At 34.8% G+C, this 17,936-nt stretch overlaps 1 protein-coding gene and 1 long non-coding RNA gene across 2 annotated transcripts in view; both read right to left on the minus strand.

The window, feature by feature from the left end:
* Window positions 1-17,936, minus strand: part of LOC126930117 (uncharacterized) — a 108,991-nt gene that overhangs the window by 60,794 nt on the left and 30,261 nt on the right. The gene's annotated exons all lie outside the window — the stretch shown is intronic.
* The window catches only part of LOC126930116 (cytochrome c oxidase subunit 7C, mitochondrial-like), a 496,597-nt gene continuing 485,073 nt past the window's right edge, over window positions 6,413-17,936 (minus strand). Inside the window, exon 2 of the mRNA XM_050746810.1 lies at window positions 6,413-6,824. Coding sequence (XP_050602767.1) covers window positions 6,537-6,728 — 192 coding nt within the window. The 5' untranslated portion in view covers window positions 6,729-6,824 and the 3' untranslated portion in view covers window positions 6,413-6,536. The remainder of the gene's footprint in view (window positions 6,825-17,936) is intronic.

A 17,936-nucleotide genomic window follows, 5' to 3' on the forward strand; every position in this document is an offset into this window, starting at 1 on the left:
AAATAATCACAACAGTAACATCAAAATTCACCCATCACAGTTCACCATAACAGAAATAATAAGTTTTAAACATTGTGAGAATTACCAAAATGGGACACAGAGACACGAAGTGAGCACATGTTCTTGGAAAATGGCACCAATAGACTTGCTCCATGCAGAGTTGCCACAAACTATCAATTTGTGAAAAATGCAACATCTGCAAAGCACAATAAAGTGAAGTACAATTACACCTGTATATGTGCCCTGTTTAAATAGTAGCCACTAGCTACATGCAACTGCTAAGCATTTGAAATACGGCTAATGCAATGGATGAATTACATTTTTCATTTCATTTCATTTAAATTAGCTTAAAATTCAATGAAATACTCACGTGGCCAATGGCTACGGTATTGGACAGCACAGATCTACAGCTTAATGGCTAATGAATGACCATATTCATCTGTGGAGCAGAGGATAGTGTCTAAAACAGCATAGTGACCAAAATAATACATGCCTAAAGAAAAAAGAATCATAATTTAAAAGACGCCAATTTTCAAAACTATTAAGTCTTGCTTTCTGCAACTTGTGACTCAACACATCTCTTTGACAGATCCTTGTATTCTTTCACCAGAAACAGAAACAGAATTCAGTTGTGTTTCACTAAATACGTGGCTTCATCTTTTGGGACTTGGTTTCCTCATCTGTAAAGTGAAGTAGTTGGACTTCGTTAGATCATATTTAAATTTTTCTTTCAGCTACAGAGTTTGGAAGCACATTTAAGTGAACTGCTGGGAAAAACTGTGTGTTTGATTTTAGGTCTCGTCTGTGAATTCCTGTCTCATCATCAGAATCTCTCCAACATGTTTTCCTTTCCCTCTGTGCTTCTGAATCCCTCTTATCTGTCCATAGTTCAAAAGATTTCTCCTGTCTGATAGATTTATCCTTCTGCATTTGTGCTGTCAAAGAGCTTTGTTTAGACAGAGTCCAGACATACTTGTGTGTTGCTTATGAATTCTAATTAAGAAGGACAACTCCACATGAATCAAGGTTATCTTTAAAAAAATAGAACTTTAGTCTAAGATCAGAAAGGAAGAAAAACATTATAAAATAAACTTGGCATAAAGAACTCCAAAGTTCAAACCAAACTAAGATGGGAAGCATAGGAAGCATGTTTTTCTTTCACAAAATCAGATTACTTCTTATTTGAAGGGTTCTTTGAGCATAAAGAAACCGCCATTGTGGAAATACAGATTTCTGATGTGGCCACCTTGAGTTTGTTGAAGAAAAACAATTCCGAATATTCACTCAGGTCCCTCTGGCTCCCCGGGTTCTTTGCACCCTGATAAAGAAAAAGATTACACAAGCGCCACCTTTTGGAGAAAATGGGAATAGCAGCAAAGAGGTCAGATTTAAAGACCATTAGTTCTACTTCACTCTCAAAAGGAAACAGTCAAATATCATTTATTTTTATTATAATATTTAAAAGTAATATCTCCCAGAGGTTTATTAATCATGTAACATAGAACTATTAGTAAAGCCTGAATTAAAACTTGGATTTGGTTTTTCTCGTTTTCAAAATGGTAATAAGTTGATTCTGCTTTAAAATGGTAAGTCTGAAATAACCACAAAATAACAAAACACTGTCGCAAATCCTAATGTCATAGTTTTCATTTATCCTTGGTCATGGATATAGATCTATGTGGAAAACTATTTGTTTCTATTTATTCTATCTTAGTTACAATAATCCTTAACTTTAAGTATTGTGCCTCCCTTTTTCTTAGTATTTAAAGTGGAAAACCAGAGAGGCAAATTCATTTATTTTACTAGAAAAGGAAATTCTTATTTGTTTTATCTAGAACCATGAAAAAGAAGTGGTATCACAAATCTGCTTAGGTTTTTTGGACTTGAAGCGTAGAGTCAAAAGCTTTTGAGATTCCACAGAGCTTGGGAGAAAATGTAAGTAAAATACTGGTTACTACGCATAAATATCTTTTATATATGTTAGGCATTAAGGGGTGCCCTCCAACGTTATAATGACCACTGAGCAAAAGATTATGCGACTAAACGGTAGACAATGCTGACGTATAAAATGCTTCCAGGAGGAGAGGGGAGATAGCTGAATTTCTTTTTAAACTGTATTGACATATCCATAAATTTGACTCAGAGATAGTTCTCACTGGATTTGTATATTGAAGTCACAATCATAAAACAATGCTCTTCAATTAATGTCTTTAAATTCTCATCTCTCTCTGAAGACCCTTTCAAATAAAATAGAATAAAAAAGCAGAGGCAAATCTAATAAATGACTGATAGCTTCTATGTTTCTGAGTTCATTCTCCCAACATTATTTTGTTCATACAACAACCTACATGTACAATAATTAGAGTTTTTTAAATATTTAACTTGAGTCATAATCCAAATCAGATTTTTCATTATTTCCTTAAAAAAAAGTGTCACAAAAGCTGCTGTGATTTTAAGTGTGAAATGAATGCTACCCTTGTAAATAGCAGCCATAATGTTTTAAAAAAATAATTCTCATTGAACATAAATATACTATGTTGATGTTTATATCACTTCTTTTCCCACTCTGTAAGTTTAATGAAATTATTTCTCCTTAAAGTAAATACACGAAAGATTGATTACTAAAACAGCATTATGTGTTTTATGTTCTGCCAACAGGGAGATGATAGAGTTGGGTTTAAATTCCTCAGCACGCCCTGCTGTGGTTGTCACTCATAGCTCTCCCTTTCCAAAAACCTCAAAATAGCTTATAATGCCACGTACTATATGTGGAGTAATAATTAGGCTTTCCAGCGTACTTTCTGTTGGACAATCCCTTTGGCACACACAAAAGACATAAAATCCAGCTCTTCACACAGTTTTCCAGCTTTTTTTGAATGTTTTAAAGATCATAGCTGTGATATCACTTGACAACTTGGCAGGGTGAAAGCTGACTAATGGGCACTTTTGAGTATGGAGTTTGATGCTTTTTCTTTTCTTTTTTGGGGACATCTACCAGGATTTGAGAATCAAATTGATAGGATAAACCTACGATTCACAGTCCTTGAAGCCTGAAAATTAATTAAGGGCAGACATGTTAAAGGTTTAACTCAAAACCGATTTTTGCAAAAGGAATTTGGGTCTTCAAATGAAAAGAAAACATAACGACCTTCCAAAGAAATTTAATATTTTGAATGAGCTTCCAGAAGCCTGCAGCTCATTCCATAATATATTACTTTTCTAATTAGGATCCCTAATTATCTGGTGTATTCCTGTGGATGCATAGAACTTTGTAATCTGGCCACTCGCCCACTCCATTTGGGGTTGCTCTTGTGAATTTAAATCGCACCCCAAACAGTCACCACCAGATGCACCTAGAACATGTGTCTTCAGAGTCTACCACACTGTCAGTATAAAGTAGAGGAATTATCAGAAATGACTAGAGAAAAGAAAGGAGATTTAAATATTTATAGAGTAAAATCAGATTGGCTTAAACCCAGGTTTTTCCAGTCAAGAAAAGGGGATAGACCTTTTTTCCTTTAGAAATATACAAACACACACAATAAAGTATTTTTGTAGGCCGGGCACGGTGGCTCAAGCCTGTAATCCCAGCACTTTGGGAGGCCGAGATGGGCGGATCACGAGGTCGGGAGATCGAGACCATCCTGGCTAACACGGTGAAACCCTGTCTCTACTAATACAAAAAAAAAAAAAAAAAAAAAAAACCTAGCCCGGTGAGGTGGCACGCGCCTGTAGTCCCAGCTACTCGGGAGGCTGAGGCAGAAGAATGTCGTGAACCCAGGAGGTGGAGCTTGCAGTGAGCCGAGATCACACCACTGCACTCCAGCCTGGGCAACAGAGCAAGGCTCTGTCTCCAAAAAAAAAAAAAAAAAAGGTATTTTTGTTCACATAAGCAAATCTAAGACAAGGTCCTTCAGGACTGCAAGTTTATAATGGTGCCCTGTAGAAAATAAGAAAAAAGCTACCATAATTATTTGTTAAACTCACTTTATCTGACCTGTAACTTCCACTAAGTCCTTGCTTATTTTGATATATATTTAAATAATTTTTTGTTTGTTTTTTTCAGATGAAGTCTCACTCTGTTGCCCAGGCTGGAGTACTGTGGCGGAATTTCAGCTCACTGCAACCTCCGCCTCCCGGGAGCTGGGATGACAGGCGTGTGCCACCATGCCCAACTAAGGTTTGTTTTTGAATTTTTAGTAGAGACAAGGTTTCACCATGTTGGCCAGGCTGGTCTTGAACTCCTGACCTCAGGTGATCCTTCTGTCTTGGCCTCCCAAAGTGCTGGGATTACAGGCGTGAGCCACTGTGCCTGGCCATGATATATGTTTACTTAAAATTAACAGAGGCATGAAAAAAACAAAACAGTCATAAATTACTCATTGAACCTACGTACCCATAATGTTCCCAGTTGTTTCCAGCTCAGTTTAAAAACTGGTCTAATTTGTAGCTAATTTTTATATACTGGCCTACATATGTTTAAGTAGTGGAATAAGCAAACATCTAAACACGACATTTAAAATCTATTTTGAAATGTCTTGTTCTGCTTTTTAGAAAATGATTGGATATATGTACAAGCATATATATATACACACACACACACATGCATACATATATATATATATGCCTGCATGTGTGCATGATGTATGCATATATGTGCATAATTTAGGGTTCTCATATTTTTCACATTGTGGGCAGGAAGGGTAGGATTTAGACAATCTTGTGGCTGTTACCAGGAAATGTAGCCCTTTTCGATCTTAGTAAAACATTTTACAAATCAATGCATAAAATTAAAAATTATATTATCAAAGCAGAAAATGTCAAAATACAGAAGTTACTTATCTTCTCATAATTTTACAAAATAGAAAAAAATTAATTCGTAAAATTATATAATGAAAAAACACAGGTATAAAATAAGAGAGTTTGAGATTTGAATCTTGTTTCTAACATCTTGTGTAATATCCAATATCCAAGAACCTGTGAGCTTGGAAGGTTGTAGAGCCCCTGAAGCCCCAGTTTTCTAGTCAGAAACTTCGTTGTTACTTTTCAATAAACACACATTCCTTCCTTCCAAAGCTTTGCAAGAAGGCACTTCCTCTAGGAGGTCCTTAGCCATAAACTCCACCCAGCTTAATTAATCATATTTATCCTAATGTACAGTAAATACATTTAAAGTTCTCAAAAGAGCAAGTCACTTCTAAGATTCTACAGAACTAAGGTATTTTATGATAGCAGCTTTCATTCATCCATCCATTCATTCATTCATTCATTCATTCATCATTCAGTTACTTATTCAACAAATGTTCATTAAAGCTTATGTGTGTGTGAATGAGTGTTGAATTTCTTGGGCAAGGCTGGAGCAAAGTAGAGGATGCCAGCATGCATACTTGTCCTACTGAGTATCTCAAAATCTTGTCCAGTTTTCTCTATTCATTTCACAGGACTGCATATGCACCAGGTAGTCAGAGGTGAAGAGAATGATACCCCTATAGCTCTGGGGTGTTTCACTGTTATAGAAGGGACTGAACTCATTTGAAATTGGCAACTGAAGGAAGTCATTATTCTCAACTCAGAAAAGCCCAGAAACAAGTCCAGGCTGGTAATAAACAAAGCTATCTTCAATGTTCGTGCCTCAGAAATAGATTTTCTCGAAAGACATTGTATCTAATTTTGTATTTGTAATTTTTTATTTTATTTCATAAAGAGAGCCTCAATATTTGTAGGCTTCAAGCCATATAAACTGAATTTGTCCCTATCTGTGCTACTTCTTTTTATTTCGTTTTGTTCGTTGCACTATATTTTGAGGCCATTACTTTCAGGAACAGTCTTCCAAGTGTATAAACCAGTGGTTCTCAACTATCCTGTTCATAATAGTTGTATGGAGGGATTCTATTAAATGTGATCCCCAAGTTTCCACACTAAGGAGCTTCTGTTTCAGTAGTCTAGTTTGTAACTATCAGAATGAATACGTGTGTGAGTGTGTGTGTGAGATTCCTGTCTTTACATCACACACTGAACATCAAATACAAGGCAATTTTTTTTAAATTTAAGAGAGCTTCAGAATCTATCTGCTGTTGTTGTTCTTCATTTTAAGATAAGCTGAAGTTTTTTTCTGTTATGTTGGGTGGCTTTCTATTCTGAAATGATGGCAGCTGCAGGGGATTCGGGGTAGGGTAGAAGGCTCAGTTTGGTTAAGCACTTTCTTTTTTTTTTTTTGATTTGTATTTCCCTTTTATTGCATAAATTACCAACAAAATCCTGACCTGGGAATCAAAAATTTAATAATATAACCTCAGTTTAACACCATTAAATAAGCTAAATCTCAGAGTAATACTGGAATGTTACCCAAATTAATAAAGTAGGCAAATGGCCAAGTATTACATTCCCTATTTCAAAAAGGAGGCATTAAGCATTCATGTCATAAGTTTATTGACAAACATATCTAGCATGCCATGAGTTAGAGTTTGATCCATTTCCAGAGGCTGTATCTCTTAAAATGCTCTTCATATCTGGTAAATGGACGAACTGAAACATCCTTATTGTTTAAGCAGTTGGTGTCTTACTATAAGGAAGGGTGCAGCAAATGCAGATCCAAAGTACAAACACATCTTAACTAGTAACGCCCACTTGTTTTCCACTGAAAATGGCAAATTCTTCCTAGGGCCCTCCTCATAGTGGCTCCTACAGACCACAGAGGTTGTGAACCTCCGGATGCTGTGGCCCAACATAGCGCTGCTGGAAGCTCTGCGAAAGGCGCAGACCGAGGATGGATGAAATGGCTGCACCTCACCCAGACCTTGTTTTCACGACCTTGTTCCCCCGTGCTCAAGGACCGAAAGCTGGTTAAGCACTTTCTTTGAAAGTGACCCTGTAAGCAGATATTTGGAAGTATTACTCTTACTCCTTATTGACCTTGCCATTGATATGGCTGGTCATTTAGAATAGCTGACATTAAACTTCAGTTCCAATTCCAAGAGGCTACAATAAAGAATGCTGAAGTCATATAGTTTGGGCCCAAAATAAAATGTAAACAGTCTCTACATCTCCGTGTTGTAGACTCTGATATACAGCACTTTTAATTATATTGCCAACTCACTCTATTTCTTTTTAACCTCTGTTCCTTCCAGACGACCCCCTAATTCCTGCCAACCACCTGACTCTACCTCATTCCAACAGTTCCCAGCCACCTGTCTCTCCACTCCTCCATTCCATCTGCCATAAAGCAGGCTCTGCAAACAGTCATTAAAATCTTTAGAGATGCCATCTGCTGCCTAGTATTGTCTGTGAATCATTTGAGGTTTTAAATATTACATTTGCATTGTATGACCTGGGACCTCTGAAAAACTGACTCAACTAATTTAACATCACAATTATCATCACGGCCTAAAGGACTACAACATCCAAATAGCATTTCACTAGTAAGAGCGATGGCTTTTAAAAGAGTGAAATAGACTCTTTCCTTATCATCCAATGAAACCCATCATCCAATGAAACCCAACCCTGGATCAAAGATTCTGGAAGATACTACCGTCTTTAAGTTTGACTTAAACCAATTAAGAGCTAAAAATGTAGCCAACATTCAAAATAAATTACTTAGTGACATTGAATGTTGAAGAATAGGAATAGGAATAGGAACATGGATAGATGAGTAATATAAAATGCATAGTACATTGTAATTTAGCAGAAAGTGATTAAAGATAATTATTGTAACATCTAGAAATTAAAGAAGTGAAAATAAACATTTTTTGTCCATTCTTTTACTAACAAAGAGTTGTTTAGTCCCTCCATTTAGCACTATTATTTTTCTAATAATTATAAATTTAGAGTATATTTGACATAAATATTTAATTCTCAAGATTAAACCATATTATCAAAAATACGTATTAAAATTATTTATATAATTATATGAAGTTCTAAACTGTTTAAATGATTTAAAGGGTATGTATTTTGTATGTATCTAATCATTTTCTTTCTTCTAAAATGATTTATGAGTATGTAATTTTTTCAAAGATGTTATCATTTTATAAAGTAAATAATAAGGTAATATAAAGGCTTCCAAAATCAAAGTACATGTTCCATATCACTTTCAACAACACAGTAGTATCTGTAATTAAGTCCTAAAACTTGATAGAATAACCCTGTACCACCACCTGCTGTTGGAAACAAAAAGTTTAATTTCATATGTTCAACTTATAGCTATGTATAAGCTTGGTGCTAGGTATAAATCTTGATGCTAGGTATAAATCTTCATGGGGATAAAGCAACATTATCATTATTATGGCATTTATGGATTTTAAGGCTTCGACATAATTTTTTGAGCATGTATGTAGATTTTTAAGTATACTGATTCTGCAAAGGAGGGAAGCAAGAAGTGGAACCAAACAAATAAAGCCAAATCAAATAAATAAACGCTTGCAATTTGAGTACTCTGCAGCACTTTAGGAAGAAGAGAACTTCATTTTTCTGCCTCAGAATCCCTACAGTTTTTATTCTTAATAATTTCATATACTATCATGATTATTCCTGTGTATATTTATCACTGTTAACAGATAATTATCAATGTTTAATGCAAAGGGAAAAATGGCCTTTTCCATCAGGATAAACCTGTATTTGAATGCCAGCCCTTCTACTTGTTAGCTTTGAGCTCAGTCCAATTATTTAGCTTCTCTGAACACCAGGCCAAAGACTTTTTAAAAATTAAGATATACACGTTGATCTTATAGGGTTTTATGAGATTTTAAAATATTATATGTAAAGTACCTGGGATACATATTAAGCACTGAATAAATGGTATCTCTGATTACATTATTTTAATTCCATAAAATTTGTATCTGTCACTAAAATCTCAAATCTGGAAAGTTCAAATCTGATCAGACCATGGACAGGTGTTAGAGAGATCATAAGAAGACATAAGAAAACTTATATTTGAAATAAATATAGAGAGTGAGACTTGAGTCAGACACTCAACCAAACTTGATAGAAATATCAAATCTATAGTAAGTAATCTTTACAGTTTCAGTCAGCAATCCAACTGGGGATCATCTTGACAAGGAGGTTAGGGGAGGAGCATAGACAGTCCAAACATATGTTCTTGAACATATGCAGACTCATCTGATGAAGGTCTTTAGAAAGCTTGAATCTCCCTCATAAACAAGTCTCTAATGGATTTTAAAGAATGGACTTTTATCATGTTTTCTGATATAAATTACTCATCGGCTCTATAGAAAGCAGTAGTAGGCACATTTAATGATACTTACATAAAAAATGTGGTTAGCAGGAACATCACTAGGGGAGTCTTTTATAAAAATCTAATTAAGTCAGAGAAATGAAATAAGACTATACATTTAGTACTATATGAAATGAGGCAATGGATAGATAAAAAAATAAAGTAGAGAGAAGGATGGACAGACAGATGAATGCAGAGACCTCAGAAAAGAAGTTTAGCAGGGTAGAAAGTAAAACTTCTTTACAATAAAATTCCACTAATAAAGGCAGAACGAATTATAGAAACAGAAAAATCACTATTTGGAGGCCATGCTAGTAATAATTATTTCAGACAAGACTCATCAAAGAATTATTGCATAAAAGTATAGTGAGAAACAGGATGATTATATAATCTCAAAGTAGCTCACAAGATAGTTATTCATTACAAAGACAAAAATGGTAACTTTACATTAAAGAAAATTGGCAGACACCCCGTTTACCAAATGGACAGTTAAATTACTGTTTCACTAAAGACATCATGCTGCACTGAGAAAAACCCATCACTCCTGCCAAAAATACATAGCTTAAATCTAATAAGGAAACATCAGACAAACCCAAACTGAAGAATATTGTTCAAAATAACTGGTCTATATTCTTTAAAAAAAAAAAAAAGTATCTGTCATAAAAGTCAAAGAAAAACTGAGTCTCTGTTCTAGAGTAAAGGAAGATAAAAAGATATGAGAACTATATGCAACATGGGATCATGGATTGGTTTAGAATATTAGTGGTATAAATGGCTGATTTTGAATATGGTTTCTAAGTTAGGGTTATTAAGTTATAGTGTTATTAATGTTTGTTTCCTGATTTTGTTCATTGTAATGTGGTTAAGTGACATAAAATGTACACTAATATATTTAGATGTAAAGAGTATCACGTTTGTAACTTACTCTCAAGTGTTTCAGGAAAAAAATATATAACTACAGTTATATTTGCATCTATACTTATATCTACATTTGTAACCATATCTATGGAGAGGCTGGGGTTGGAAGAGAGAAATAGGAAGGAAAAGAGGAGAGGGAGAAGAAGGGAGGAAAAGTGAGAATTATAAAGCAAGCAAGAGAGGTAAAGGTTAACATTTGGAAAATCTGGGTTTGGGTATAGCATATAAGAATGCTTTGCTCTAATCTTGCAACATTTTTGTACCCCTGAAATTACTTCAAAATTAAAAGTAGAAAATGATAAAGGAAAGTGAAGGAGAAGGGAAAAGGACAAGGAGGAGAAGGAGAAGCTTACTTTCAAAAAGATCTTATACCAAATCTTCTCATTTGTAGACGCTCCATAACGTTAATAATATAAGTACATATTTACTGAATGAAAATAATTTTCATGGTGTAGTAGCCCATGTTCACGGTGCTGATAAAGACAAATCAAGAGACTGGGCAATTTACAAAAGAAATAGGTATATTGGACTTACAGTTCCACGTGGCTGGGGAGGTCTCACAATCACGGCAGAAGGTGGAAGGTACACTTCACATGGCGGCAGACAAGAGAAGAGAGCTTGCTCAGGGAAATTCCGTTTTTAAAACCATTAGATCTCATGAGACTTAACCATCACCAGAAAAGCATGGGAGAGACTAGCCCCCATGATTCAGTCACCTCTCACTGGGCCCCTTCCACAACACGTGGGAATTCAAGATGAGATTTGGGTGGGGACACAGCCAAATCACATTATATGGGAAAGAGAAAAAAAGATCTAGGAGCGGGAGTTTGGAATGAACTACACATCTAATTGTACACATTTCCTGTGCTATAATTTCTATGAAGAAAAGAAACAGGCTAATTTTTGTTCACTACTGTTTATGCTGTTCCAATATAATGCCTGGCACAAAGAAAATGCTTAACAAATATGTGTTGATGGAACCATGTCAGAGATCTACTTTACAGTTGTTTTAACTCTTATTCTCCTCTTCTGCAACTGTCTTAACATCTGCCCACTAAACATCTAGATTTCATAAATACATAACTATTCAATCTGAGTAACATTTTTAGGAGAGAACAACTAAATTGTGTAAGGCAGAGAGAGCTTACATCTGAGTATTACATAGCAATGAAACATGGGCATCTCTTCGCTCTCCAATCATGAGGGGCTTTGTGGTTAACTTACATTCTTTTTCCCCTACTGAACAATTACAAATTTCCTTGAGCATTAATTAGTAGCCTTAGCCAGATGTTAAAGTGTGGCGGATAAAGTGTAGCATCATATTTCAAACCAAAATCCAAAGTCTAAGCAACATCTAATTTTTTTGGAATGTGGATTGTGAAACTTCAAACTACAAGAGTTCTAGATGTGCTGGAGAAGTTTGAAAGGGTCACAGTTGAACCAGACACATCAACCAGCCTAAAGGACAACAGATGGCAAGGAATGTCTCTGAGTTGCCTAGTTTATTTTATCCCTATTCTTGGTAACATCTCCATTTTTCTCTTATATTAGATGGCGTACTACATATGTCCAGCCTCAGAATGCTTGGAAACCAACAATTCCCTTCAGTCTAAGACAATTACTTAAATACAAGTTTTTAAGCTTACAACTGATGGATACATCACCATACTCTACCCACAGCTGATAAATTCATCAGGGAGCCGTTGACCTGGTGCTAACCAATTCTTACAACCAGTGACACCTATGAGGTGGCCTGGAACAAAATGTCCAGGTACATAGATAATGGTGCTTATGGTGGAGTTTTCTGTTTTGCTTTGTTTTAAAACAGAATTATTGCGACAGGCTCGACACAAATTTTGCACATTTTAATGTGTACAATTTGATGTTATGATATATATACATATATGTATACAAACATATTTTATGCCCATTAAGCCATCACAATCAAGATATTGTGCAGCAAACCACCATGGCACACATTTACCTATGTGACAAACCTGCACATCCTGCACATGTACCTCTGAACTTAAAATGAAAGTTGAAAAAATAAATATTGAATAAATCTATCACCTCCAGAAGTCTCCTCGTGCCTTTGTAATCTCTCTCTGACTCCTGTCCACCTTCCTCCCATAGAAGGCAATCAATGGTCTGCTTTTTACCAATGTCTGTTAATTTTCATTTCTTAGTATTTTGTGGAGATAGAAGAATCATACATCGTATCCTATTTTCAATGGCTTCTTTCACTCAGCATAATTATTTTACTAACAGTTACATATATGGTATAGCATAAATTTCTTCTTATTGTTGACTAGTATTCTAGTTCACGAATATACAACAGTTTATCTATTAATCTGCTCATGGACATTTGGATTGTTTCCAGTCTTCAGCTATTATATCACAAATAGAAATGATATGAACATTCATGTAAAGGTTTTCATAGGAACAATGCTTTAGTTAACTAAAAACCTAGGAATGGAATAGGTAAGTTTATGTTTACCTGTTTAAGAAATTGCCAAGCTATTTTCTAAAGTGGTTATACCATTTTACATTCATAACGGAGTGAATGGAAATTCTAGATCTTCAATAACCTAGCTAGCACTTAGTGTATAATACTATCTCATTGTGATTTTAATTTGTATTTCCCAAATAACCAATGATGTTGAGTGTCTTTTTAACATGTTTATTTAATACCAGTATATGTTCTTTGGTGAAGAATCTATTCAAATCTTTTGCCTATTTTTACATTGGTTGTTTATTTTCTTTATTGTTGAGTTTTACAAGTTCTTTATATATTCTGAAGACATATTCATTGCTATATACATTCTTTGCAAATGTTTTTTCCTATACTGTACTTTGCCTTTTTATTCTCTTAACAGCATCTCATGAAAAGCAGAATTTTTAATTTTGGTGAATTCTGACTTTATTATAGGCCACGCTTTTGCTGTTGTATCTAGTAAATCCTAGCCCAGAGAATCCTGTGTTCTCTTCTAAAAATCGTATAGTTTTAAATTTTATATGTAGGTCTAATATCCATTATTTGTTAAGTTCAAATAATGAATTGACATTGATTTACTTTTATGTTATGACGACATTTTCACGTGTTTTGCTTTGCTTTATCTGTTGCATATTATTTGATTATTCCAACATCATCTAATGAAAATATGACTCTTTCTCATTTGAACTGCTTTTACACCTTTTAAAAAATATCACTGTCCATATATGTGTAGCTCTATTTTTGGAATCTCTATTTTATTCCATTGATCTATTTCTAATATTTGTACAAATACATTGCCTTGATTAAAATCACGTTATAGTAAGTCTTCATATCAGATAGTGTTAGTCCTCCCACTTCGTTCTTCTATTTCAAAGATGTTTTGGCTTCTCTAGATTACTGCATTTCCCTGTGAATTTTAGAAATTTTTTTTTCATTTTCTGCCAAACAAAACGAAACAAAACAAAAACTAGGACTAAAGACCCATGGGTATAGTATGAGTCTCAGTATACTTAGACCTTCAGTAATATCTCTCCACAATTTTAGGTAGTTTTCAGTGCACAGATTTTTTTGGTGTTTTATCAGATTTTTCCTTAATAACTTCATATTTTTCTGTGACTACATATGGTACACTTTTTAATTTTTGATTGTTGGTTGCTAGTATATAGAAATATAACTGATTTTTATACTAATCTTCTGTAAGTTTGTCAAACTCACAGGTTCTAATATCATTTTATATATTACATTAAATGTTTTATAAAATGTTTGAATAAAGTTTTACTTATTTCTTTGTGACATGAGTGCCTTTAGTTTTAATTTCTTTTTCTTTTTCTTATTGCACTGGCTAGAGCCTCTATTTTAATGTTAAACAAAATTGATGAGACCAGACACCTTTGTATTTTTCCTAATCTTGGGAGAAAGCATTCTTTCACTATTAAACATGGTATTAGTTGTATATCTTTTATATCTGAACTTTATCAGGTTGAGAAAGTTATCTGCCATTCCTACTTTGCTGACATATTGTCAGGAATGAATGTTGGATTTTTTCAAATGCTTTTTCTCATCAATTAAAGTGTTGATTTGGTTTGTTCTTTTCAGTTTGTAATATGGTGAATTCATCTGATACATTTTTGAATGTTAAAACAACCTTACATCTAAGATAATTACTACCTGGTCGTGATGTATTAGCAGAATTATACAGATATCAAAACCAGACAAAAATATTAACATAAAAGAACATTACGTACCAATATTTTTCATGAATAAATATGCAAAAATAGATATGCTACTCAAATTTTAGCAAATCAAATCCAGTAATATATGATGACTATGTGTGGTTTAACCCAGGAAGGTAAGGTTCAAGAGCAATGGGAAGAGGAACAGAGAGGACTTAAGTAAGAACATGGAGTCAAATGAATTTGTGATGACTTTGATGTTGAATCACCCTCCAGTTCTGCATTAGTGCTATCATAAAACTCAAGTATTCCTTATTTTCTTATTTCAGTAAAATTTCTTTATCCTGATTTTATATGTATTCTTAGCACAAAACCTCCATTGATTGAGCAGTAAAGGTGGGTCTCTGCTCCTTGAAACCAAAAACTTGTAACTAATATAACATCCTTGATTATCTTTGTTTGTGATTAGGGTGTGCTTAGATTAAGATGTTTTAGTATTCTCCATGATGTAATAGAGTTTATGGATCTTCTTTATGTTAACACTCAGCAGACCCTCACTGAACAATTGACCTGGCAGCTTCCTTGACTCTTGCCAGCCTCCAGAACTGTGATAGATAAATGTTTATTAAGTCATCTAGCCTGCAGTAAGTTGTTATAACAGTCTGAACCAATTAATACAGAAGGTTTATAAATGGTGATTTTGTGAGGAAAGATTTCGTTCCTCTAATATTTTGTAAAAGCTTTTTACCATAAGTTGCACTTCAGGACATAAACTGTATTCCCTTTATGTAAATACACAAAAAGAGGTCAATAAAGCCTCTAGGATTTACACCCTAAACTAGTCCCTCTTTGTCTTCGTTCTGCTACATGGATGACTCCAAGGAGACCATACCTAATGAGGAGGTCCCAACAAATGGCAACTGATGTTACCTACAACCAAATATGTCAGGAAGGTTAGAAAACCAATACAAAGTTAGTCTGTCAGAACCTGTGTCAGGCAGAGGGCTCACGTGTCACATAGTTGCTTTAAGATGTTCATTGATGCAAAGCACAGGAGGGCTCCCACACAACAGTTATACTCCAAAATGAAGTGGAAATCTTTATGAAGACATTGAGACATGTCAAAAGGACTTAAGTAGAATTTTTTTTATTATTTTTATTTATTTTTTATTTTTTTTATTTTTTTTGAGACAGAGTCTCGCTCTGTCACCTAGGCTGGAGTGCAGAAGTGCCATCTTGGCTGACTGCAAGCTCTGCCTCCCGGGTTCATGACATTCTCCTGCCTCAGCCTCCCTAGTAGCTGGGACTACAGGTGCCCGCCACCACACCTGGCTAATTTTTTGTATTTTTAGTAGAGACGGGATTTCACTGTGGTCTCTATCTCCTGACCTCGTGACCCACCCGCCTTGGCCTCCGAAAGTGCTGGGATTACAGGCGTGAGCTACCACGCCCGGCCTTAAGTAGAATATTTAAAAGAAAATTTTATCAGAATTATCTAAAGCAGATTTTTTGATTACACAATGAGAATGAACTATATCATGAGGAGAGAAATATTATCTTTTGGAGAAGAACATTTTCAAAAAATTTAGAAAAATGTTTTAAACCTAGGTCAAACATCCTTCAAAACCACCCTATTCCATTTATTCTAATAACATACTCAGTAAGTATCACTGTAGTATTTGAGATACATACACTGAGAATATTTCACTGCATAATAGATATAATTGTTCAAATTATTTTTCTATTTAGCACATACAAATCAAGCCCTTGTAGAGTTCCAGACACTGTTCTAAACATTGGGAATACAACAGTGAACAAAACATACATAGGTGGTGACAGATGTTATGAAGAAAAAAAAAAAAGCAAAGAATAGGGTTATAGGTTGATGCTGGGAGTGCTATTTAAATAAGAGGGTAGGAAATTAAGTTATAATAATAAAGTGACATTTAAACTGACATCTAGGCAGAGTGATGGAGTGAGCCATATAGAATAAGACTGTTCCAGATATGGAGCAGCAAATGCCAAAAATCCAAAGCAGTTTTTTGCTTGGCCATATTCAAAAACCAGCGAGGTAGACAATATGGGAGGAGCAGAGCAGGTTAAGAATCAGACTTCCACACTGGAGATGCTTCAGCCTCCTACCTCCCATTAAAGGTAGTTCGTCTCTCATTAAATTCAATAACCTGCTTGCAAAATACATTATTTAACTTCTGATTCCCCCAAGTACTTATCATCAACTATTTTTCACATATGCTTTAAAAGTTTCAACTTGTGTCTAATCTTAACACCACTGGAAAAAATCCTTTGAATTTGCTGTAGACATTTTTTTTTTTTTTTATGTCTATGTGGATGTGTCCATCTGAGAAAGGCAATGGCAGGTAAAAATGTCAGAACTGAAATCTTTTCTGTTCAGATGTATTTCATTAAGCTTCAAGGGGGCTTATATTTCCATTTTCTATTGTCCACTTAAAAATATAAGAAGGATTTTTAAAAGAGCTAAATTTCCACATAAGAAAGATAGAGTAAAACTGTATTTGGAAAGTTTTCTTGGGAGCCAGTTTAGAATGGTTAGCAAATCTTGTCACTGCAAGAGCAAATAAAACAATGAACTCTGCGCACTTCTGTTAATTTACTGTAAAATCTCATTGGTAAGAAACGCCAAGAAATCCTTTTTATAAAATTGTCTTCTATAATACATTTGTAATTTTTCTACTGTTTATATGATCTATTTTAATATTTTTCCTGGATGTTTTTCAGGGAAAATAGGAAACAAAATAAACACATCATGCAAATTATTTATATTGGCTAAATTAGGGAGACTTTTGTTTATGCAAAGCAATCAGCACACACAAAGATTATGCAAAACACTGTTCAGTAACACCAAGTTTTTACAAAAATGATGGACTGTTTCCCCTGTTCTTTCTCTGTAACTCCTCGGAAAATTCATTGGTTGTGTGTGACCTTAGCCTAAGGCAATTTTGTATCTACAGTTTTTAAAGGTATGCTTGGAATTTCATTTGGAACAATTCCATAATAATACGGACCTATCTTATACAGGAGAAATGATACTTTTTTCTTCTTCGTCATAGATTTTAGGATTAAAGGAGAAAAGCAGTAGGAGGTTAGCGGACGGAAGGTGTATTAGTCCATTCTCACACTGCTACAAAGAAATACCCAATACTCGGTAATTTATAAAGAAAGGACGTTCAATTGACTCACAGTTCCACATGGCTGGGGAGAACTCAAGAAACTTACAGTCATGGTGGAAGGTGAAGGGGAAGCAAGCCTGGACCTTCTCACATGGCGGCAGAGGAGAGTATAAATGCAGGAGGAACCACCAGACACTTACAAAACCACCAGATCTCGTGAGAACTCACTCGCTACTGTGAGAACAGCATGGGGGAAACTGCCCTCATGATCCAATTACCTCCACCTGGTCTCTCCCTTGACATGTGGAGATTATAAGGATTATAATTCAAGATGAGATTTGGGTGGGGATAAAAAGCCTAACCATATCACAAGGCAAATATTCATTCAAAGATAAAGCAAGAACAAAAACGGGCTGGATAGAATTAATTATATTGCTGGGTTTTCTTCATGAAGATCACCTGTGCCCTGTAGAGCT

The sequence above is a fragment of the Macaca thibetana genome, chromosome 11 (genome assembly GCF_024542745.1).
Source record: "Macaca thibetana thibetana isolate TM-01 chromosome 11, ASM2454274v1, whole genome shotgun sequence".
Taxonomy (NCBI): Eukaryota; Metazoa; Chordata; class Mammalia; order Primates; family Cercopithecidae; genus Macaca; species Macaca thibetana.